Raw genomic sequence first — 24,595 nt, 5'->3', positions numbered from 1 at the left:
AAACCCAAACCACCTCCTAATTGATTAAGGACGAAACCTGCCTCCACCATTTTAACAAATTGACTCCTCAGTGAGCGTATCAAAGCAATGTGTGCCGCATTATGCTTGATGTACTGAGTACATTGCTAAAGTTTTCTAGGAAACAGCTTCATCACACCCTTTAATTTGTCCCTCCAAGGAAAATTTGTTAACTGTACATGCTAGCTGGGAAGAAAGCAAAATTAGAGTACCTTTTGTGTACAGTGCCATGACACAAATACTAAACACTGTTGTTGGGGTAGATGCTCATGAACATTCCATTTAAAGTGAAAATCTCGTAGCATCATGATGATGACTGTCTTGCTGATGCCATGGGGATGATTGACTGAGGTGAAGGTGATCTAGGATGGTTGTGAGAATTGCTCAGACATAACTAGCAACTTTTTTCTTGGATTTATTGCCCTGGCACTTCACAGGGGAAGGTTACATCACAGGAGAGAGACTGCTGGCATTGAAGTCCAATTGTAAATAACAGGCTGAAAGTATTATCGATATATATTTTTTTTTTGTGACAATTCTAGGCATCATAACCTTGAAGGAAGGATTTAGGCCCAGCGTATCGCTTCAAGATTAAAATATACGCAGAAGTGAGAAGTGGTGTTAACAGATGTTAGGAGATTTTTGATTTATCATCAACATATCAAATTGTTCCTGCTGGATCATTCAGCCGTTGCTCTGGAGAGCTGTACTGGCATCAACTTCTTTTTTCGGGAGGGTGACATACTGGGGATACGGAGTGTGTGGTGTGGTAACCAGCTTTGACTGGTACAATTAAGTAGTGCTAATGCATAAAAGCACGCAATGTATTATTGCAGGCCAGGGCTCCCAAGGGTAATAATGGACGAGTTCTGCCGACAAGTGCCACAGACGGTTGCAGCCAGCAATCCCTGCCGCATTCGTTACGGCACCCAGGAGATAGTGGTCTTCCGTGAAGATGCATTGGCTAAGGCATGCCGAAATGCTGTTCATCTGCCTTGGGAGCAGGAGAGTACCGTAGACCTTCCGAAGCTAGTAAGTGCTCACCCGATTTTTTTATTGAAAGCTGTGATTTGATGAGGAGCTTCGGACATGGCTTGGCTTTTAATCTTCACGGAACAACGACACGGAAAAATGCAGTCGCTACTGTACATTTCACTGCAGATTTCAATGTCGAAGTCACTGGCAGTTACATGTAGGTTGTCATGTCGCCAGGTTGTCCACACTGTCACTAACCAGCCATCTGGTTGGAATGTCATCTGGTGCATCCGGTCGGCCAAAAGTGGCTGAGAGGACTGAAGGTTGATGGCGTAAGCCCGCTTCGAAGGGATGTATCTGGCGGTCATGCCCCTCTATTGTTCATGGTAACTGTGCCCCCGCACCACTGAAATCGGTTAAAAATCGATGTGTGTATGATAGTGAGGGATCATGAGAATCGTTTCCGACAGAAACATACCGACACAGCCTGTTACACTGCGTAGGGGAACAAAGTCCGAGTCGAGCTGCTAAGAGAGCTGCTTATTGTACAAGTACCAAGTGCGGACTGCCCCCAGACCAAGCCCCGCCAGGCAATATAAACAAGACAGGGAACATGAAAAGCGAAGTGTGAGCCTTGCACTCACCGTGTAAAAACGTTGTTTGAAGAACGTTGTCAAAGTCACTGGCAGTGACTTTGATGCTCTGAAATGCATGCCCATTCTCATGGAAGAATATTGAGAGCAATGGGAGATGTACAAATAGGTGGCTGAAGACCACCGAAGCGGGACATCCGGTACTTTTTTGGAGGCCCTCGGTCGACGTTCTCCCGCGCTTTCTCAGATTGTGATACTGATGCTCCAAGTCCCAGTTTAGTTGGCTGACGTAGAATGGTGCATCGGCGCTCTGATGTTCTTGCCAGTTCTCTCCACATCTTGTAGTTGCAGGTGCTGAGCAAGAGACATCATCTGAAAATTTGCTATAATAGCAGAAGTGGTTTCTGCTATTATAGCAGAACCCACTGCTATATAGTGTCATATAGCACACTATATAGCAGTAGATGGGTAGAAATCCAGCGAACCGGTAGAGATGTAGGAAGGAAGTTGCCTCAGGACAGAAGCCGCCAATATTTCGAACAGAGACTGTTCTTCTTCTGGGAAGAAGAACAGTCTCTGTTCGAAATATCGGCGGCTTCTGTCCTGAGGCAACTTCCTTCCTACTATATAGCAGTGTGCTATCTGCTAGACTGCCCCCCAGACCAAGCCCCGCCAGGCAATATAAACAAGACAGGGAACATGAAAAGCGAAGTGTGAGCCTTGCACTCAACGTGTAAAAACGTTGTTTGAAGATGAATCAACTGGCTGGGCTCGAATACCATATACTTCTTATTTCCTCTCCTTTGGAAGTTTCTAAACTGTGGTGTAATGCATAGTCCACTTCTGGTGTGCATGTGAGACATATCCTCACAAGTGCTCATTCTTTCATGCGTTCAAACATATGGGGTGGGGGGTGGGGGGGTAGTTTCAGCCAGCTGGTCATTACTAGAGGGCTTGAAATGATGTGTTTGAACTTGTACTCCTCTGTGAATTTTCAAACTTCTAATGTTTCTGTTTTGGCAAACTGGTCCGTTATCAGATGTCACTTGGTTTGGTGTGTTGTGGAGTGCAAGAAAGGACTTCCAGTCGTTCACAACTGTTGCAGCCGAGAGACTTGAGAATCACAAAATTTCAGGGTAGCGCGAGTAGTAGTTGGTGACAATTAACCACCATTGTTTGTTTAGGCAAAACAAATTCATTGCTACCTTTTCTCACGGACGTTCCGGAAATGAAGGCATTAGCAGTACTTTCCTGTTGAGGAGATGTTGCGCACATATGTTGCAGTCTTTCACCATTTGCTCGATGTTTGCATTGATCCCTGGCCACCACACAGAGCCTCACACGAAGTTGACACTTTACGACTCCAAAGTGACCTTCATGTAGCATCCGTAGGATAGTGTTGCAAATGGACTGTGGGATGACAACTCTTAAACTGAACATCAGTATGTTGCCGCTAACAGACAGCTGGTGTCGGAGATGCCAGAAGTGCTTGAGGCCATGTAGCGTGTCCCTTTTGCTTGGCCAGTCTTGTTCGGAGAGACGTACCAATTGCTGGCAACTATGGTCAGCTATTTGTTCCTCTCCAATCCAATCAAGCGTTGGAGCTGTTGCTGGTATATGGGACGTTATGCATTCTGCATAAGCTTGAACTTCATCATCATCATCGAGCTCTCCAGACCCTGTTGTGGGAAGCGCAGCTCTTCACAAGAGTATTAGCAGTGAGAAGCTCTTTTCCTGGAGTGGAATGTGAATGATGTCGTAGGAGACGCACACAATACGCATGCATAGGTGCATAGCTTTTGCAGTCTTGGTGCAACACTCTTAGTTGCTTGAACAGCACCTAGTCCGCACGCGGAGGCATCGACAGATATGATGGTATCCTTTGTTGGGTTAAAAATTCCCAAAACCGGACGTATCGAAAAAATGTCCTTCCATTGTTGAAAGGTATGTTGTTGCTGGTCCCAGACTAAGTCATCTTTCGTACTTAACCTTGAGGTTAAAGGGACCACGAAAGGATATTTAACAAGCTTGCGATCATTTTCAATTTTTTTCTTTTTACTAAAACATTCACCCTGTGAGATATGAAGTTAGAAATCATTCAAATAGCAAAAATATTCTATATTAACCACGGCCATGAATGGTGGCTGCTACGACCCGCCTGCGAGGCGAACTGGCCCTGACGTCACACACAGAGGATATTGCCGATTCGTGGACGGTCTTTTGCGAGCGAATTGCCAAATTTGTAATCAAGTTTGCAAACTTTTCCATGAAATATGTTTTCATTTGGAGCGAAGATCGTATCTAATCGTTGACACAGAATCCTACCAGAAGTGTAATGTAGTCGTTGATTGTCAGCATGGTTACCAGAGCACTTTTTCCTCTCTGAGCTGCTGCTTCGTCAGCAAATGTCTCTGTCGGTGGTCTTTTGGGAGCTGCTGCGTATGGAACGATTCCTAGACGCCGTGTGCGTCGCATGATTGGCATAATCTCTTCCTCCATCGCTGATATTTGCATTTTGTCATATTTCTACTGATTTACCGATTTCTATTTTTACCAATTCAGATATACGATGTCGCTGTTTTCCAGACCGAAACCATGCACCCACGTGGTCCCGCGGGGTGTGTTCTCCCGGTCGGCCAAAAGTGGCTGAGAGGACTGGATGTTGATGACGTAAGCCCGCTTCGAAGGGATATATCTGGCGGTCATGCCCCTCTATTTTTCATGGTAACTGTGCCCCCCGACCACTGAAATCGGTTAAAAATCGTTGTGTGTATGATAGTGAGGGATCATGAGAATCGTTTCCGAAAGAAACTCAGAATTTGTGAAAATCATTTCATGCTCCCTTTAAGAAATGTAGAACATCAGCCAGACGAAGTCAGTCTCTCGCCAGATATGTTGCCATGCCCAGTAAATGTCAGAGTTTGCATTTGCTTGAGGCGATGACATCTGCTGCACTGACTTGAAGATGCTATCATCCGGTTGAATGCCAGTTTCATACGCATTTTCTGGAATTCAAGTTTAGTTGTGCGCCGACTAATCATTGTAGCACTTTCCTCAGTCATTGAGAATGTTCCTCTTCTGTAAAACGTTTCTACAATTTCTGGACGTCATGCATGTGGGAGATTACCCCTTTGAGGTTTTTTAAGATCCTCGCCATTCTCTTCTAGAAGTGTTCTGGCTCCGAACTGGTGCCGAATGGGACGTGATTAAAGCAATATCTCTCAGATGGTGTGATGAATGTCGTGAGCAATCGACTATTCTCATTAAGAGGAATTTGTCGAAAGGTTGTGATGTGCACACGTGCCCGCGTCACGCTCACGATTAAATGTAGTCACTCGAACTGTGTGGGTTGATGATGAGGGGAGGAAAGACGAGACAAAACTGACAAACAATTACAGAACATTTAATTCCCTATCCATGAGCATTGCATGTGCATCGAGCTCTCCACTACGATGCGGAGTGTCCACTGCTTCACCGAGGCCGCTTGCTCTGGGGAAGGTAGGTCATCGGTAACGTCACGGTCCCTCAATACTCTTTCTGGTCAAGAAACTCCCGCGAAAAGTTCGCTTAGGGCGCCCCGACGACACGTGGCGGTGCATCGTCGCTCGGGAGGAGACTTTCGTGTCCGCCGCTGCCTGCAGGTATCGATTGCATGTGTTTCTGCAGGTGTTTGGAAGTGAGAACTTTTTCTTTTTTGGTGCTTGCGTTTTGCGTGCGTAAACAGAGGTTCATTTTTTTAAATATCCTTGAAATTTACTGCAATCTTTGCACTCTGTTCGTGTGTAAGAATGATCTACACAGATGAAGGAGACTGATACGAGCACGCAGCATTTTGGAATGACTATATTCCTCGGAGCCTTAACTTTACGAGAAGTGAATGAAAGTATTTATTCTTTGTCTACAAAACAGCGATGACTTGGTATACGGGAATAAATACAAACCATTCGCTAATAGCCTTATTGGAGGTGTACTGCGATGAGCGTGATTTGTGGAGCATCAAACACTATAAGAACAGTAAATTTTTCAAATGATAGGTCTTTCAACATGATGTCAATACAATAACATTTCTTATGGTACAACTTGGAAAGGAGCAGCAGTAAACGAAGTTAGCTAATACCCGTTTACTCGTTTACGCACCCGTTTACATACCGGCTTATATATTCGTTTTTGCTGAATCGGAAGCGGGGAGAGGGAGGGATGATGTTTTCACTTTTTACCTTTTCATTTTTCTTTTTCTTTTCTGATCTGCAATACGTGAAATTTTTCTGCGGCCTATACACTACAGACTCTAGAGCTCGTTCATGGCCGTGTATAGTGCTACAAAATATCGTTTCCTTGGCTTCATCATTACTTTCAAGCGAAAGACTGAGTCATTAAATTTTCTGCATTTCTCCTTACTTATCTCTTTCCAGTTATTATATTTATTTGTCACCAGATACTGCAACGTTTTTCTTGTAAACGTAGTTCTTGGCCAGTCCCAAAAATTTATTTCCGAGCTATGAGAACAGAGGCCGCTCCCACATAAAACTTCATTCTGTAGCAGCACACGCCGCTACAATTTTATCATTTTAAATAGTTTGTTCATTGGAACGTCCTAGAACTGATCTGACTGATACGCCGAGGCTATCTCCATCGCGATGAATTTGACACCTGAATCTCGTCAGCCAATTTCTATAGCTGAAAAGTGCTATTAGGGCCACACTTCAGTAAGCGGAAATTCTATCCTGTTAATTTAGTAACCCGGCTTAAATCATGTTGGAATCTCCTTATTACAACTGGTTGCTCAGTCAGTCCAAGCCACAAAAATAGTAGAAATACTTGAAGGGTTCTTCAGAAATATTATCATGGGATGATCATGTGCATTATGTTTAAAGGGAACGCATGAGAGCCATTGCTATCTTAAGTCGATATATCTTCCCAAAGTGTGTAAATATATCTACAATACGTTAATAGTGTAATATAGATCAGTTATTGTCAACCACATCGAAAAACAACATAAGTTTATTTCTTCACCGAAAACGATCGAGTCATGCGATTTATAGCATGTGTATCCCCCGTCTCTCATACCACCAGAGACGACTTTCAGGTGATCATGATTACAACGCTGGGTTTCTATAAGTACTTCTTCTGAAGTCTTATGTCTTCTCTGAAATAGAATCACCTCGTAATTTTATCTCTGTTCAGATTGCAACAAGCTGCATGCTACGAGGAAACCACGCGTTTGGAAAGTTTCGCTCTCACGAAATAACTACCGAAAGCGGCATTACTTTATAACACACCACTATAGTTTGTGTGATTGTGTAACAGAATGAATTAATATATTTCTCAACCTTCATTGAGAGATATGAGTGAGAGTAAAATCAACATTTTCCGTGCCAGAAAAAGACAACAACGAAAGTTGCAATCTACGCGGAAAATCTGCAAATTTACGCTAACTGAACTAAAATGTGCGGGCTGAACTCATGAACCTATTCGAGAATTATTTCTGCTCTAAACCCGAAATGAACTTTAAAAAGTAGCTGATCAAATCTTCCCTAAAACACGCAGCGCTATGGAAACGTCGTCTGCTCCACGAGGGTGTCTCCTCCCAAACGACGTGATCATCCCATGCGTGAGCAATTGTCCCTAAGTGACCTTGTCTATTGTATTCGAGCGGAGTTTCCAGACCAGAAAGAGTATTGGGGACCGTGGTAACGTCGACATGTGGTTGCAAGGTTGGCTCAGGCTGGTTCCTGACAAGGGACTTTGGATGCGATGTTGGAGTTGGCCAGTTTGGAGCACATCAGTTCGGAGACGCTTGCTGGACGCCGCTCTTCTTCCCACCCAGGGTCCTTTTCCTCTCTCTAAAGCTCGGTCCCTTTTGTCTCCTGGCCGCTCACTTGTTTGTCCCTCGCTCTGTCCTCACAGGTGAAAGGTGCAAATAACGTTGCAAAGTGTAACAGGACGGACAGCAAAGGGACACACATAAAAAAGTGCCACTAACAACTTTAATATACAAGGACGAATGAAACACACTGAAGCCGGAACAACCACAGCGAACCCTGGAAGACACACCTACAACCACTATCTCTCAGCGAGACAAAAACACATGCAGCATATCTAGCTCCATCCCGCTCAGCGCAACCGAAGTTATGTTACAAGTGTGTTACACTTTGCTGCAATTTTTGCACCTTTTGCTATAGAATATCAACTAGCCCAACAGTCTGCGTTATTTTCCTCCCAGGTGGTTGTCGTTTACCATTAGTTTTGGATGCCGCCGCAGGGTTATGTCGAATCACTCGAGGTGATGGTTCCGCCAATTTGTTGCAGATGCGGGTCCCAATGGTGCACCGTCCTGTTGCCTCACTAGGAGAATGTCGTCTGGCTTTCATTATACCTGCCCCCACGTGCCCCTTGTTTGAGCCTGTATATGGCGCCATGTATCCATAGTGTCCGTCACAGGGTTAGCATCCAATTGTTAGAATATTGTTGCACCTGAGAGCTGTCCTGGCATCTGCTTCACTGAGGGTATGGGGCGCCGTTGACGCTGCACATGGCGGTTGAGTTCTGACAAGTCAACACAGGTATGGATGTTGCCTGGGGTGTTTCGGGAGCCCACCATTTTGTTGCTTCATCTACTGGTGAGATAACTGCATTATCTTTATGGAGGGAATTGCCTCAGGACGAGAGCCGCCGATATTTCGAACAGAGACTGTTCTTCTACTCAGAAGAAGAACAGTCTCTTCAGTCTTAATAATTCCCAAGTTCAAGTGGGAACACGTTTCAGATATATTTTGCGGGACCATAACTTCGAGAATTTGTGTGGATCTGGGGTTACCATGATACTGCCGAAGTAAACAACGAGAATTACTCGTCCTCTACAGGCCGGCTGGCTTATAAAGCCTTACTGTGAACTCAAATCCCATAACACTGATATACATGCTGGTTTTGAGAAACCAGGTAATTGCAATGCAAGGATACACTATGCGAATAACCTACTGATATTGAAGTGGCATTACAATTACAGAACTTTTTGACAAGAACAAGGTGTGAGAATAGAGACGTCGAGTAAGTTGATTCGTCTTTGTGGAGCTCATATCATCGCAAATTCCAGTGCCCATACTTTTTCATCCACGCTACTTATATTTCACGGAGCCTTAACTTTGCAAAAAAAGTTGCCAGAAGTTGTCCTGAAATGTTTCCACACAGTGTTCGGGATATCGACGACTCGCCATCTCCGAGCGCAGCCATCAAACTCGGAACTAATGAAGGTGATTGTGGTGCTTTCGTTTGTATATAGTGACGAACTATTGCTTCGGGAAAAAGGTGCAGATGTTATCAGGCGGCGGTGAAAGACTGTGCATCAAGAAAGCATCTAGAACTGTTTCCTACTTAAGAAAGTTGACTTTTGAAGCAAAATTCGTTTTATGGGGCTGCTCGATTATTCGGACTTTTGCGCGATCCGCGCTGATACAGTCGCCGTCCGATTTTTCGGACTCAGCGCGGATCGCGCAAAAGTCCGAATAATCGGACGGCGACTGTATTTGTCAAAAGGGCTCATACAGCAAAATATTTCTCTCGCAACCTAGTTAGCCCCAACGGACAGCAAAAGTTGTATTCAAACTGACTGGGTGGGAGAACACTTCATCTAAATCTATTTATCTATTGGCTTAGAGGAGACTAGAAATGGAAGTCGGAGTTGGCAGCTGCAAACTTCACAACACTACTGATCAGAAAAAGGATGAACTGAGCCTGACGCGAGGGTATAGTTGCTACAGCACACTAGCACCATTTAGCACTAGTCATCCACTCGACTTTGTTTTCAGCGTGTTTTCAGCCGAGCTGGTGCAGTTTGCGTGCACCACGCGCACCATCCTGAAGTTTCAGAACTTCCGGCATTCTAATAAAGCTCTTCTGAAATGCGTACGGTTTGCGCCGAATCATGTATTGTGTGGAAGCACTTCTTCAGGTGTAAGTACATGGACAGATAATGCTAGAAAATCTGGCGAATTCATGTATTCTTGAGGGACGACATATGATTCTCAGTTACGATGATGTTGATGTTGGCGAAAGAAAAGATGATAATGTGTGAAACACCACTGCTTTGCTGGAAAAGAGGGGTGAAAATGGGACGAGTTGGTGATTTCCAATTCCCAACTTACCGTATTTTCACGCGTATTAGCCGCGGCTTATGCGCGATTTTTTTTCTCGCGGACGCTTTGCGGCTTATCCGCGGGTGCGGCTTATCTGATGACTATTTTTCCCTGGTATTTTCCCCATACCCCGGATTAAACGAAAGGGCCGACAGTGCCTCATGTTTTTCGGAACAGGACCGCCCTCCCAGTGCACGAACAATACCGAACAGGGGCGGGCTTTAACAAAAGGGGTGACAGTGATTCCGGAAGCGCTGGAACACCACTGACCCGTCAATCCACGAAAAACACGCAACAAGGGCACAATCCGATACTAGTAGAACACTAGAACTGACCTCCTTTGGTATACATCATGCCGACACCGGAATGTGGACCACAGGGTTTATGGCCTTCCCTACGGTCTCCTTTGCTGGCAGACCCACAGGAAGGGTTCAATACACCTGACATCGGGATAAAACGTGGTCAGATAAGCGTTAGTTCTCATTTGATGAGAGCAGCAGCATTCGTGGACACGGGCACGACAGTTAGAGGTGAGGCATGGCTCCAATGCGGAGGCACAGCTACGACACTAAAAGTCAACTTCGAGGACCAGTACAGGAACAGGGCAGCTAGCAGGGAGTGCAACGTCGACGAGTGTTGAGAGTCTCTATTGTTTTTGTATGTGCATCACTGGTTTAGCGCACAAAGCAGTCGCGTCGTATTACCCGCGGCTTATCTGCGAGTGCGGCTTATCTGCAAAAACATTTTCAAAACGTATCGAAAAACGAGTCCTGCAGCTTATCCGCGGTGCGGCTAATACGCGTGAAAATACGGTATTCTCAAGTACATTTCCGAAGCACACCTTCACCAAAGAAAATTTTTAATCCGTCAGACACGGGGATGTATGACATACTCAGGTCGGTTATGCATACAATTTTAGGCAATAATCAAAGGAAAAAATGACATTTCAGGCGCCAAAATAGGCATTCATAGGCACAATAAAATCAATGCTGCTATGCTCCCCAAAACCCAATTCATGCCCCTGTTAAAAGGCACTGTTAGGACTACTGGGAAAAAAAAAATAGGCATTTGCCTAGAAATCTAGGGTTTGCTGATGAGAGCTTTTAATCCATTTATGAAGAAACTGCTACAGCCACCCAGAATGGTGTTTACATCACATTGACAACATTTGCTATGCTAGTAGGTATTAGTTTACAATTTTGTACGACCTTAGTCCGACTTTTTTAGTACCCTAGCTTTATGAGCGTGTGCTAGAGATAGTTTTTTTTTATCTCTGTAACTACCCTCAGGCAGTCACTGATGGCAAAACCACTGTCCTGTCATGGTTATGTGACATAGGCACCATCTCTTGGAGGCTGTGTGACTTCACGCACATTGCAGTTTGGTTTGTGTACTGGTTGACTACTCCTTAGAAGTGTTTGTACCGACAAAAGATGTTCCCAAGTAGTTGTTATTGAACGAGTGTGTTTTGTCTTGACACGTTCTTAAACAGTGACACATGTACAATAGAACTACAAAAGTAGCTTATATGTCCAGATGAATGGGTGGCACAGAGGCTCCATGTGTTAAGTGAACACCAAGTATTTTAGTACATGTTGTAGTTGTATGGGCTTCACAGATGTGCCTGAATGATTAGGAAAGGGTGAGCTTATTGTAGGCACTGTGGTATAGAACGGTGACCTTGACAAGGGGTATAGAGAGGTTTATGCATGTGTTTCTTTGATGAAGGCCTGCATTTTACACATGTAGATCTCAGTGTAAGTAAACCACCTTGATCCACATGCAGTATACTAAGACCCTGGCTTCCAATTCTCACCTGGTTCCCCTCCCCCTGGCTGTGAGCCCCGTCTACTGGGACTGGGATTTTGCACTGTGGCTCAACCCCCTGCCTGACGTAGTTGTGTGTGCCGACAAGCATGACTCCTATGCCATCCACCACTCTGAATGCCTCTTCTTTAATCCGGTAAAGTCTATGCCTTCGATAACTTCTCTATGAAATACTCTGTTTACAATGAGAATGATTTGATGAAATGTGTGTAACTTCAACTTCGAAGTACAGTAGAACCTCGTTATAGTCTAGTTGGTCGGACAGCTGGAAAACTTCACTGTACAGGATGTTTCAGTTAAAACCCCGGGCTAAATAATTTGCGAACAGGTGCACCAGTCAAACTTTCTTTTCTACAAACCATACATACATACCCGCTACATGACCCACTTCGATGGCAGATATTTATCTAAAAGGTGTCTACTGAAGGTCCCAAAAGAGGCAGTACCCATTTTAATCCCTATGGCGCCCTGCTTTAGAAGTTATGTTTTTTCACGAAACTCATTTGAATTTGTATTTAAATAATGAGTGCCTTTGACTCGTTCACACGGTGCACAACCTGTAGGAGGTATCGGACACATGCTTGTAAAAAAAAAGATAGTTCTTCGATTCGTGCACCCTTTCGCGAATTATTTAGCCCGGGGATTTAACTGAAACACCCTGTATATCAGTATCTTAACTGCATCGTGGTTGGTGATTCAAAACATGAGACTGCAGGTTTACTTCACTTCTTCCACATCTTCACTATATGCATGTTCACTAATAGAGGTTCTGCTGTATTCCTTCTACCGTATTTTCACGCGTATTAGCCGCGGCTTATGCGCGATTTTTTTTTCTCACGGACGCCCTGCGGCTTATCCACCGGTGCGGCTTATCTGATGACTATTTTTTCCTGGTATTTTCCTCATACGCCGATTTTAACGAAAGGGCCGACAGTGTCTCTGGAACAGAACTGCCCTGCCGATGCACGAACAGTGCGTAACAGGGACGGGTCCACATTCGAGTAGATTGATCTTCCTGGTGCATTCCCCCAAGCAGCTTTAAGGAAAGTGGTGACAGTGATTCACGTCTTCTGGAAGATCACTGACCCATCAGCCCACGAAAAACACCCGACAAGTGCACAATCCGATCTTGGTAGAACTCCAGAACTGACCTCCTCTGTTGTACACTGTGCCGATCCCGGAGTATGACCACAGAGTTTATGGCCTTCTCTATGGTCTCCTTTGTCGCACAAATCAGTCGTCTCGTATTGCCCGCGGCTTATCTGCCAGAAAATTTTCAAAACGTCCCAAAAAACGCGTCCTGCGGCTTATCTGCGGTGCGGCTGATACGCGTGAAATTACGGTATATACTGTATCTTCTGGTCAAGGAATCGCGTTACCAACAAAATTGATGAAAACTGGGTCACAAGTCTATAATAGTGCTTCCATTACTGAGGGTACAGCAGGACCTTCAAAGTACTTGGCAGGCACATCTCTTGCTTTTCCTTTTGAGAAAGAAAAAATAGTAAAATAAATTTAATGTATGTTAGTATGTTACCATTCTCTGCTGTAGTCACATGTCATGGTTAAAACAATGCCAATAATGTTAACCTAACCAAGGATATTTACACCGTTTATATGTATGCTAGGAAGTGTAGCTACATAAAGTGAAGGTGTCTAAAAGGTAGGACTCAAACTTTTACATCTGGACAGTGTCACTTTGGGTGCTGGATTTCAGTTACTTTTGAAAGTGATGAGTGAGAACCAAGCCATTGCCAAAGAGTCTGTTCATTCATGTGCATAGGTAGCTGCTTTTAGAAGTACCAGCTGTCCCTTCTCAAAAGTTATGTTCTTGTGTCCTCTGTTGAATTTGGACTTCTCCTGGACCCACTTGATGCCTTTGGCCGCTACAGTTCTAGAGCAGTAGATTGGCATGGATTTCTGAAGCTGTGTTATGCTGAGTGTTCTGGTTCCCTGGCCTCTGGGCAGTTGAAGACAGTTCCCGATTCTGTAATGCTAGAGCAGCAGCTATTGGACTTTGCAATCATGCCTTCACTAGGCATACTGCATTGGAAAATGGTCTCTGTCAGAAAGCGTTGTTTCAATACTGGAAAACCTTCAAAGGACATGGTTCCCACTGGCCCTTGAAACACTCGAAGACCCTGGAATTCAAAAATGCTGTTTTTGATGTCGAGGAAATCCTGGAGTTTTTCAGGGTTCTGAAAACCCTAGATTTTGCATCTCTCTCTTATTCTCGTGGAGCTGCGCTGCGAATTCCGCTTATCCAGAGTCAGAACTACAGTATAACCAGTTGAAAACCACAGGGGTTAGCACTCGTTGCAATAGTGGTCAGTAACGGAAACCAGAAATGAACACAGCTCTTCGTTGTTTTCATCAGCCTTTCTTTAGAACCTGTGGTCTTTAACATTCAGAAGTCTTCAGTCATGTCGTGTGACATCTGTACCTTATCCATGACCTTATCTATTTAATCTGTACCTTATAAATATTTTTGTGAAATATTAAAGTCTTCGCCATAAACTATGTTTTACATTCCGGAGAAATGACGGCTGAGTTGCTTAAAAGGTCTTTGAGAGACCCTGGAATTTTGTATCAAAAAATGAGTGGGAACCATGAATGGAGTTCAGAATGGACTTTTTTCACACAAGTGTCGCATATTAGCGGCCCTCCCACGAACCACACTCGGTGCGCGTCAAAACAGATCCACATGGGTAGCACAAAGGACCAAACCCGGTCCGGTGTAGGACCGACGAACTCACGCTATTCGTGCAGTCTCCCCACTGGTCCTCACTTCTGTTGTCCCCATACTACACCATTTAGTGAAGACTGAGATAACCCTCCCGGCGCCTCAAGGTCATGCGCATAGGCCATTGTGGAAAAGGTCCATTGTGGTGGCTTTGACGTTTCCCAACGCTTCTCAGCCATATCAGGGAGCCCGTTGCTATACAGTAAACCCTCGTTAACTCGAACTCGCTTATGTCGAAATATTGGTTATCTCGAATTTTTTTTGCGTCCCGATCCTTGTCTCAATGCTTCCTATGTATTTGGGCCCTTTTAAGTCTAAGCTTTTTTTTTTTGCCCGAGTACGGATATCTCGAAATTCCATCACCGGTAGGTCACCGTACTTACAGCTGATAACGTGCATTCTTCGGTCCCCCAGGCTAGGTCAAGGTCAAAGCCTTTCAGTCCTAGCACAGTCCGTGGTCCTAGTTACTCACGCGCCGCTAGCTGTGGCAGGCAGACTGCACTCCCCTTTCCACCCAACGTCACTCCGCCTCCTCCTCCTCCTCCTCTGCATTCATCTGAGCGTCTCAGTTTCGTTTCGTTCTTCGTGGCGTGATGGCTGAACAACGCACATGCAAGTCCCCGACTTTGGAGCGACTATGGAAGGTGGCACTTCATCAAGCCATTATCGTGAACTGTTTCGTTCATGCGGGTTTCTGGTCTTCCACTGCCGTACCGGAGCCCGCAGACGAGCTCAGTGGCTGTGATGAATTGTGCAACGACGTGATGCGCCTCGCATGTTGTGGGGAGAGTGACTTAGAGGACTTGAACATAGAGGACTATGCGCTTTACAACGGCGATGTTGCTGTAAGCGGTGAACTGAGTGACACTGAAATCGTCGAGAGTGCCCATGGTAGTGACGTGCCGGGAGGAGCGTCTCATGCGTTGCATTGAAGTGCTCGAAGATGCTTTCTTGTTCCCAGACGCGAATGCCAAGCAGATTGCTATTACGGAGTTATTCCCTCTCAGATGAGGTTAAAAAATAAATGGCTTCGGAATTGTTTACGAGCCCTATTACTGTAGGAACACCTTTTTGTTTTACGTGTCATAACATAGTGCATTGTGGTAACATCGTGGCAACGTGATTTTCGCTGTTCGCTTAACTCGAAACCCCGTTTATCTCGAAATTTTTTCCGGTTTTTACGACTTCGAGTTATCGGGGTTTACTGTAGTTACGGATTTGTAGTGCTGTGCAGCTTCAAATGGGCCTGTGATGTTCACGCCCACTGTATGAAACACACTGTGTACTGGTATGAGCTGCACATTAGATGCTTACTAATTCAAACTTTTAGAAATCACAGAATTTTGCCCGAGTCATTAGAAGTTTGAACCCAGCGACCTGCCCAAGATCTCCTATTTGGTATTGGGACTGGCACACAGGACGTTGTGACTGACGCTTGTGATAGACAGTAGTGCCAGCAGCTATCCTCGTCACTGGTTGGATCAACCCACAATCCAACCTCGAAATAATCAAATAAATAATATAATAATAAAAAATTGAAATAAATAATTTTCTACTTATAGTACAACATCAGCTTGCCTTGCCCACTTCTACACAGATGTCATTGTATAGTAGAAGGTACCCTGAAGTTTTGCTGGCACGATCACAGGTTCACTCAAATAAGAAGAGTTGAGAACCGCTGCTTTACACTGTTAATTGGATGATTGCCTCCTGACTAGCATACTTTCTTTCTTTCTGTCACAGGGCTCCTTTCCACGATCCGACTTTTCTTTCAAAGTGTATCTGCCTGCATCCAAGACTTTGGAGGACAGCCAAATTTCGGAAGAACCTTCTTGATGAACAGTATTGCCCTGTTTTAAGAACACTTGTAAATATACATTAAAATGCTCTATTACAGATTTCAGTGGGCTTCAGTCCAGTGAAGACTATTGATGAAAGTTCAAATTCACTTTTTGTGCAAACTACCAAAGATACGGGAGTTATTCGACAAAACTAACTCATTACAAGTTGAGTTACTGTGTCCAAAACATGACTAAGTTACTAGTTATGAAAATGAACTTTAAGTTCCTAAGTTACTTTGGAAAAGAAACGAGTTACTTCAACGTTACTCGCTACGTAATATGCACTTTTTAGTTCTTGACCTTTGTATAATTAATTCACAAATCTTCATGTCACAGTGGACGGCACAAGGTGTTTCTGGATAGTTTTGGTACATCAAAATCATATTAATATTCAATATGATGAAAGAAGCCGTACCTTGACGTGCTTCCTTATGTTGGTGTTTGATAGTGTAGAAGAAAGGTTCTATAATTTTGTTTTGCAACAGGGCCATTCCACACCAGATGATCCAAAGTGAGTGCTCAACCACCACCGATTTTTAAATGCCGTAGCATTGCTTTAACGCACTTTTGGACCTCAGAAGTGTAGCATCAGTGGAGAGGGACACTTTCACTCTCGGGATGCAGGATCTCGGAATCTCCCCCTCGTTTGTTTCTTTATTGCGTGCCTCGGCTGATAAGATACCTTTTGGCGGGCGGGGATTTAGCAGATCGGGTGATCTTCATGATAGCGGTTCCTAAAACAGGACAAGCCCGTATTTCTTTGAAGTGGCCGGCATCATGTTATGGATCTTTGCTTTGACAGCTTCCTTTATTGTATTGTTTTCGTAGAGCACTTGTGGCCTGCTGAAACTCCTTAGTGACTGTGTGACTCCGTTAAGTCGTCAACATCGTCCGACAGCACGGAGTTACAGTGTGAACAATTGATCACGGCAGATGTCAATGTGCATGACGACTTCGTTAAGGGTTCGATGGGGACCCTAAAATTCATGGAGTAGGTTGGCGGTGTAGGTTGGTTCATAGTAGGCTGGCGTACGTCGTCAGAACCCGACGGTGTGAGCTCGCCACAGCGAGACACCTGGAGACACAGCGGGGGAAGCGAACGTACTGGCGCCACAAAGGTTTCACGAAAACTTGTTCAGAGGATGCATGTGGTACAGGTACAAGCCAGTTTCAAACGTGTTCAAAACTGTGTCCATATTCCAAACATTTCACACACAAATTTGCAGACCGTCACGGAAAGTCAAGCAATGTCAAGCGTCGCCCCAGCGTCAGCAAAGCTCACAAACAGCTGCCACCGTAAACCGCAACGCTTTCCATCATCGACTGCCAATTTTTTATCAAAGGAAGGGTCGCATCCTTTCCAGTCGATTTCGCAACTACGGTGTCATTGTATTGCTCGTGGACCACTGACCATGGAATTGAAAATCCCACGCGAAATGGTGGTGTAGTTTGACTGTTGTTCGATGGAATACATGACAAGAGCAGATGCCGGATGTTGAGAGTGTGCCAGAATTCCCTTTCTGGAAGAAGTTGAAAACATCATTCCCTACACCACCAATGTGAGCATGGCCTTGAGAAAAGGGATGCCGCGGGCGTCTGGAATGGGTGTTTCTCCTCCGAGTGTCGCCCCTTCTCACCTTCTGTTGGAGAGTGACGTCACGCTGATGTCGTTGCCACCGGAGCCTCTACAACTACGGGAGCAGCGCTGATCTTTAAGATTAGGTTATTTAATGTCTCAGCACAATCTGGACGAAAAAATTAGCCAAGTAGATGGTCGGCCCCTGCAGAACGTAGTGGTATCTGTTTCATAGATGGGTTTTCAGATGCGACCGTCCCTTTAGGCTTGTGCCCTAAACGGCTGCAAAGACCCTGGCATTGTCGCATGACAGTGAAGGTGGGTACATAGACGGTACACGACAATCATCTGTAGATGAGATGGCATCGCTCTACATGAGCTCTGATCAACGGTGATGGAATCACCCGGCTGCAGGGTCGATGTGCTAGGGAGCTTCTTAACCCATGACTGACAGAAGGGTCTCCTGATTCCCGTCGTTTAACCTGTGACCTCGCTGCCTCCAGGACTACACAAATGAAACTAAGCAGCCTGTGGTGCTGGCGCAGCGTTAGTGGCGAGTCATAATCCATCATAATCCATGTCCGCATTGATACCACGGGGAGGAGAATGAGAACGACACGTGGGTGCAGCAGCATTAAGTGCGGTGTGAGCCAGGCGGTTTCCAGTGGAGAGCTGAAGTGGCTCTAAGGCGAATGGGCAGCAGTACCGTGACCTGTACGTGAGGGGTTGTCGCCGGAGAAGTGCCGGAAAAGCTATTGCAAAGCAGGTGGAGGTAAGAAGGCAAGGTACACTGTGCAAGACAGATTACATATTGGGATGTGTTCACTCATCGGAATCCATAGAAAAAGGGCAAAAGGCCAAGAAGCAAGTGGCCCATCATAAATATAATTCTTATAAAAAATAATTAATCGTTATTATTTATTAATCCGAAAGAATTACGCCTCACTCTCAAATGTTTCGCGAGATAATTCAAGTGTATGATCGCACTTTTTTGGCGACGTGCTAAGGTGCTCCCCATGTATTCCCTATGGGGCTGGCGTGGAAGAACGACAGCCTTGCTCGAACGGCGGAGAAACACTTTTCTGCTTCTTCGGGCGATGATATAATCTGAAGAAAGAGGAGGACGTTGTCGCGCTGAGAGGGCGATGCTCGCGTTTTGTGACATTTCAAAGAGCCCTAATGTAGCAGGGCAAAGAGATGTCGCGCGGCGGCTGAGTAAGTCAGCGGAGGAACGGCTTACGCGAGACGTGGATTGAACCATTTCTATGTACGTGTTGCCCCTGGCGTCGGAATGCAAAACAATGTATTTTAACCCCAAATGAGCGAGGGGCACTTCTCGGACTGGCACGTTGCGTGGGAAAGTAGCAAGAGAAGATTGCGAAAAAGAATGCGAAAGAGCGAAAGCGCATTGTACTGATTACGAGTACAAAGCGTCGTCAAGTGTCAGCCTCGAAGATCTGGCCAACGTTGACACAGATTACCTACCCCAAATCATGGCAGCTGTGGCTGAGCATGCACATATGCTTACTCGGAAAGGTCCATTCTTCCGAAATGACAGGAAGGGACAGTGTGTCCACCAACTGAAGGAATATGTTGCATTTTGTGCTTTCCATCGGATCTATCCCGCATTCTTCTTAGAGACTTACTAGAGACTTAGAATTTGTGCGTCTTGGAACATTTTTTCCCACTTGTTGCCGTTGTAGTAAGGAATAGGAACAATCTGGGGTAGTTGGTATAAGTTCATGATGATGAATAGCAGCAAGAAGACAAGGACAGGGTAGAAGTAGACAGGACAACTGCAGACCCAAGTAGTAAGGAATGTATGATGGGAGGGGGTAAATCCAACAAATGAAGCCATCGTAAATTTAATTACTCCATATCACAACAATTAATTAAGCAAAGAAAGATCTCAGCTCGCTAATCAGAAAGTTTTGAGAATAAAATTAAAAAATTAACAAAGCACATTTGTTCTTAGGGCAGGATGTCAAATTATGAGGCCGCTGTGAAAGGTGTCTTCGACTGTTTGGCCTCTGATACTGCTGAGATCCCTGGATTGGGTGGTCCTAAAAACACTTTTTTGTTGCCATTGACTTGTTCGGTCTGTTGCTAGTATTGAGGTATTGGGTGGCAATAAAACGGACCGTTTTGTTGCTGTTGTCGACAAACGTACATTTTTGTCATTTTTGTGGCCACCCCATATGTGAATAATATTTATTTATGTGACGAGAACGAGGACGACGAAAATAAAGTGTTCAATTTCCCACATCACATGAAACAGGATAGAACCTCGTTCTGTATCCCTGCCTAAAAAACTCAACATCAATCTACTCGATCTCATTTAACCATTATGAAGTACCGTGGCGAACCAGATGATGTGCCAATCGACAAGTGGTTGCGACTGTTTGAAAGGAAAGCAAATGCCCTGGATTGCACTCATGGTGACAAAGTAAGTAATTTCTGTGACTATGTGGAAGGGGAAGCATTCCGTTGGTACCTCAGTGAAATATTTAAACTTCGCTACACGTGGGAGGAAGTAAAAGATTCCATGACTACACGCTTGGTTCTTCTGAGTTGGATTCATTCCGCTCATTCATTCACTGTCAACAAAATCCAGACCGACTGTGCACACTCTGTTGTGATGCTTACTCAACGGGTATTGGCTACATTTACATTTACATTTATTTATTTATTTGTTTATTTTATTCTCTGAACTTTCTGATTTTATTCTGGTTCAATTATCTCGCGACATATTGGAGAGAGAGTCATAATTTTGTTGGCTTAATAATTAACAGTGAATAATTAATTGTTATAGGGAGTAATTAAATTTACGATGGGTCCATTTGTTGGATTTACCCCATCCAATCTAAAAATATATTCCTTGCTACAACGGTGGGAAAAAACATGGTCGATCCATTGGTGGATCCAACGGAAATGCATTAAAACCTGAAAACCCTTTGAGAACTCTCGTTCACAACGTCACAAAACCCTTCAACGACCCTTCACAAATGCTACACAACCCTTCACATGACCCTACACAACGGTAACGCGTGATCCTTTCTGCCCTCTAGTCTGAAAGGACTATGCGTTTGTTGTTGTACACATGAGGCCATGACCAAGCCCTTTGTTTTCTTTTTTGTTTTTTTGCTTATATATTTCATCCCCCACTGGAAGGCACTTTTGTTGTACACATGAGGACTGATTAAAGGCTTTGTTTGATATCTTTATTCGGTGGTTTCGTTCATTGTAGAAGTCCAAACTCCATCGACCTTTGGGTCGACGGGGATCTCTTTACGCAAAGCTACCATCCCTGCAGTAGTAGGGACTGACCGCTGACTGCCGGCAACAAACTAAGGGCCCTGGACATCATTAAAAGCAATTAGTAACTAGGACCCCCACAGTAATGAATCATCCAGTGAGTCATTACACTAATTGGGGACCACACTCGTGTCCCTGTGGGTTGCCGGCAACCAGCGGTCATAAGAAAGTCTTTTATTTTACAACTTTTAGGATACATCACTGTGGTGCCCCCAAAAATACTCTCTGTTAGAGATGATGCACATGTCCTACCTCCGTTGCCATTGCTGGAAGTACCTTTGAAAGCTATCTTTTGTGAAGCCCTTCAGCAGGGGTGGCGTTTTTTTTTTAATTGTCGTCACACCTCCCAGGTGGCGACCTCGCAGCACCATTTTGCATTTTGGGATAAAGTTGGTGGACGCTAAATCAGGGCAGTAAGGTGGGTGCTCAAGCACGGTAATGGAGTTGCGAGCCAAAAACTCACGCACAATTACTGGATTGTGGGCGGGGGCGTTGTCGTCATGCAGAATCCATCGGCTCCCCTCCCTCACTTCCGGTCGCACGCGCCGCACTCGGTCTCTCAAGCGCCTCACAACCTCCACATAGAAAGCCGCGTTCATGGTCTGGCCCTCAGGCACGAATTCGTAGTGCGCAATTCCATGGCAGTCAAAGAAAACTAGAAACATGACCTTGATTTTTTATTTGCTTTTTCGGGATTTTTTTTGCCTCGGCTCATCATTCTGTTTCCACTCTCTGCTCTGGGACTTCAACTCGATGTCGTACTCGTAGATCCATGACTCGTCGCCTGTAACCACCGTATCCACGAAATCGACATTGTCCTGTGACGATCTCCAGTTCAGGCAACATTCCTTCTGTCGAAACTTCTGCTCAGGGGTGAGCAGTTTCGGCACAATCTTGGCGCAAACCTTCTTCGTTGCCAAATGATCTGTCAAAATCGTGTGGATGGACGATTTTCCCAAACCACACTCCTCTTCTATCATTCTGACAGTCAGTCGCCGGTCACTCAACACAAGAGAGCACACGGACTCGATGTTTTCATTATCGGTTGAGGTGGAGGAGCATCCTGACCTTGAATCGTGTTTAGTGTCTTCTTGGCCTCCCCGAAAACGCTCAACCCACTTGAAAACCGTTCTTTCCTTTAGTGCACCTTCTCCGTATGCCTGCTGCAACATTTTATGAATTTCGGGGCCGTTCCTGCAGAGTTTTACAAGAAACTTTACGTGAATTCGTTGTTCGAGCTATTGGTCTATCTCAATTTTGACAATAAGCAAGAAATGTTTCCACAAAGCAAGGATGGACAAAGCCAGGCCTTCTCCTAGAGATGCTTGACCGCTAGCGAATGTCAAACACATATAGTTGAATGTGGAAAGCCGAAGAAGGGTGCCACCAGTTCACCTACTACCGCTCAGCAAACCCACTGCACGAACTTTCTGGACAGACCTTGTATGTACACTCCGAAATGAATCTCCATCCCAACCTGACCTTACTCGAAGTGCTCCCCACTCTTCCCCCTCCACGCCGTTGCGATATCTTGAGACGTTCTTCCTCGTCTGACATGAAACACCTTTCCGAAATTTGTCTCAGTGTATTGAACATAAAGGTGTCGTTGGCTCCAGATATGTTCATGCATAAGAAGCATGCATTTGAAGAAGCACAAACCAGCTCCCGTGGCATAGTGGTTAGGATGATCGCTTTCCACGCCGAGGCTGGGAGGTGACACGGGTTCGAATCCTGTCACCGGCTGTGCTGTCTGAGGTTTTCCCTGGGTTTTCCGAAGACTTTCTAGACTAATGTCAGCACAGTTCCCCTTGAAGTCGGCCCAGGACGCATACTAACCCACCTGTCCCCCACTCCTTCCTGCTGTCCTCTCTCCATCTGTCCACGTCTGTACGCCGCTCATAGCCACAGTTGCTTCGCGGCGCTAACACGGAATTTAAAAAAAAAAAAGAAGAAGCACAAAGCTTTCTACTCGGCTCGCCCACAAAAAAAAATTCACAAGAATCTGCAATGTTTGAAGCACTATTTGTCTCAACAGCGAGGGCACGGCGTTCTTTCGTCGGTGGTTCCTCTCCTGCTTTCCGCTGTTTTGAAACTTTTCCCCACCCCCTCCAAGTGTCCAGCGCTATTGGAAACATTCTTTCCTCGAAGGAGAGTGACGATGACGTACATTCTCGTTCAGATAGATTCCTTCTCCCGTTTTTTGCGCATCCTCCTGCTAAAGATGAAACGTTCTGCCGAAACGAAAGAGGCAATGATACAGCTTTTTTTGAGAGGGAACGTTCCTACACACATCGTTTGCGACAGACAAGGGGAATTCTATAACACAACCATCAAGGAATACCTGGCACGAAAGAAGGTCTTCATGTATTCCACCTTCTCTCCTATAGTGAAAGCTCCACAAGTAAAGATGAGTGTGTGTGTGGTGTAATGAGTGTGGCTTCACGGGTACACATTTACGTGTCATATCGGGTCGCGGGTAAGGTGTGTTTGCAAGTACTAAGTTTCATACCCGAACTCATCTCTATTCACAGGCGGAATGAGTCATAAGGACTTTACGTGACAGAATATTCCGTTATTTTAGAGTAACCGGAAAACACCGCTTCGTTTCCGTGCTTCCCAAAATCGCGTGCAACTACAACACCACCAAACACGGAACGTTGGGCATCAGCCCGTCCGAAGTCACTCGCGAAAACGAATTGGAACTGTTCAATAAAATAAATGGGAAGCCCGAAGAAGAAAGTGAATGGTCCGAGCTTTTCCTTGGTTCGCTGGTTCGGCTACGACAAAGAACACGACAGTTGGGTTCCAAGCAGCGATGTGGTCAAGATTGGGAAATGACGTCAGACATCTACGTCCACCTCCTCTCAAACGCCAGCATGGTTGAGTTTCCGTTGAATAACCTCAATGCCTTGACGGTAGCTTTCGATAGTCCGCTTCAGCTTTCGGATCGCCATACAGTCGGCTTAATGGATCTCAGCATAAGCAACTATTTTTGAAATATTGGATACGAAAAGCAAGATGCGAAAATTGAGGTTTCTTTCGAGGACACGTTCGAAACCGAGAGAACTTTTCGCATCACCTCAGATCTAGAAACGGATTTGGGGAAAGCCCTTTCGGAACGTTTCTTTCGCATACCATAAATCGTGATACGACTTCGTCTTACCCGAAGACTTGAAAGCCGTAGAATTGGACCCTCGTCTCGTCTCGCTCAGGCGCTCGAGGCGACGCAGGTCATGTGGTGAACCCTCCCAAAATGAGCGTACACAAAGCCGCCTCCGTCTTATTGGAGCACGCTGTACTCATTTATTTCCGTGACGTCAGTTCGAATTCAGAAACCATGTCCCTACGTAACACGCTCAACATGTATTTCCAGTCGCACAAGCTGGACGCTTCGCTAGAATTTGCGGATATCGTCAACTCACTGAAAACGTCGAAAGAGCTGCACGTTCCAGAACCCCTTTTTAAAGCTGCTACGGTTCACACCGGCCAAGGGACACGAGGGTACTCTCAGAATCTCTCTCCCCGTAACTCATCAGTTTTCTTTCAATATTAAGACGAAAATCCCTCGATCTTTG

At 45.1% G+C, this 24,595-nt stretch overlaps 1 protein-coding gene across 1 annotated transcript in view; it reads left to right on the top strand.

Annotated features, from left to right (window-relative positions):
* LOC135378389 (DNA polymerase epsilon subunit 2-like) overlaps nt 1–16,191 on the top strand; it is a 49,267-nt gene extending 33,076 nt beyond the window's left edge. The window contains exons 10-12 of the mRNA XM_064611423.1: nt 855–1,050; nt 11,505–11,681; nt 16,032–16,191. Of these exons, the coding sequence (XP_064467493.1) occupies nt 855–1,050; nt 11,505–11,681; nt 16,032–16,124 (466 nt within the window). The 3' untranslated portion in view covers nt 16,125–16,191. The remainder of the gene's footprint in view (nt 1–854; nt 1,051–11,504; nt 11,682–16,031) is intronic.
* The last annotated feature ends 8,404 nt before the right edge of the window (nt 16,192–24,595 follow it).

This window comes from Ornithodoros turicata, chromosome 1 (genome assembly GCF_037126465.1).
Source record: "Ornithodoros turicata isolate Travis chromosome 1, ASM3712646v1, whole genome shotgun sequence".
Taxonomy (NCBI): domain Eukaryota; kingdom Metazoa; phylum Arthropoda; class Arachnida; order Ixodida; family Argasidae; genus Ornithodoros; species Ornithodoros turicata.
This window is presented reverse-complemented; position numbering and strand designations above follow the sequence as displayed.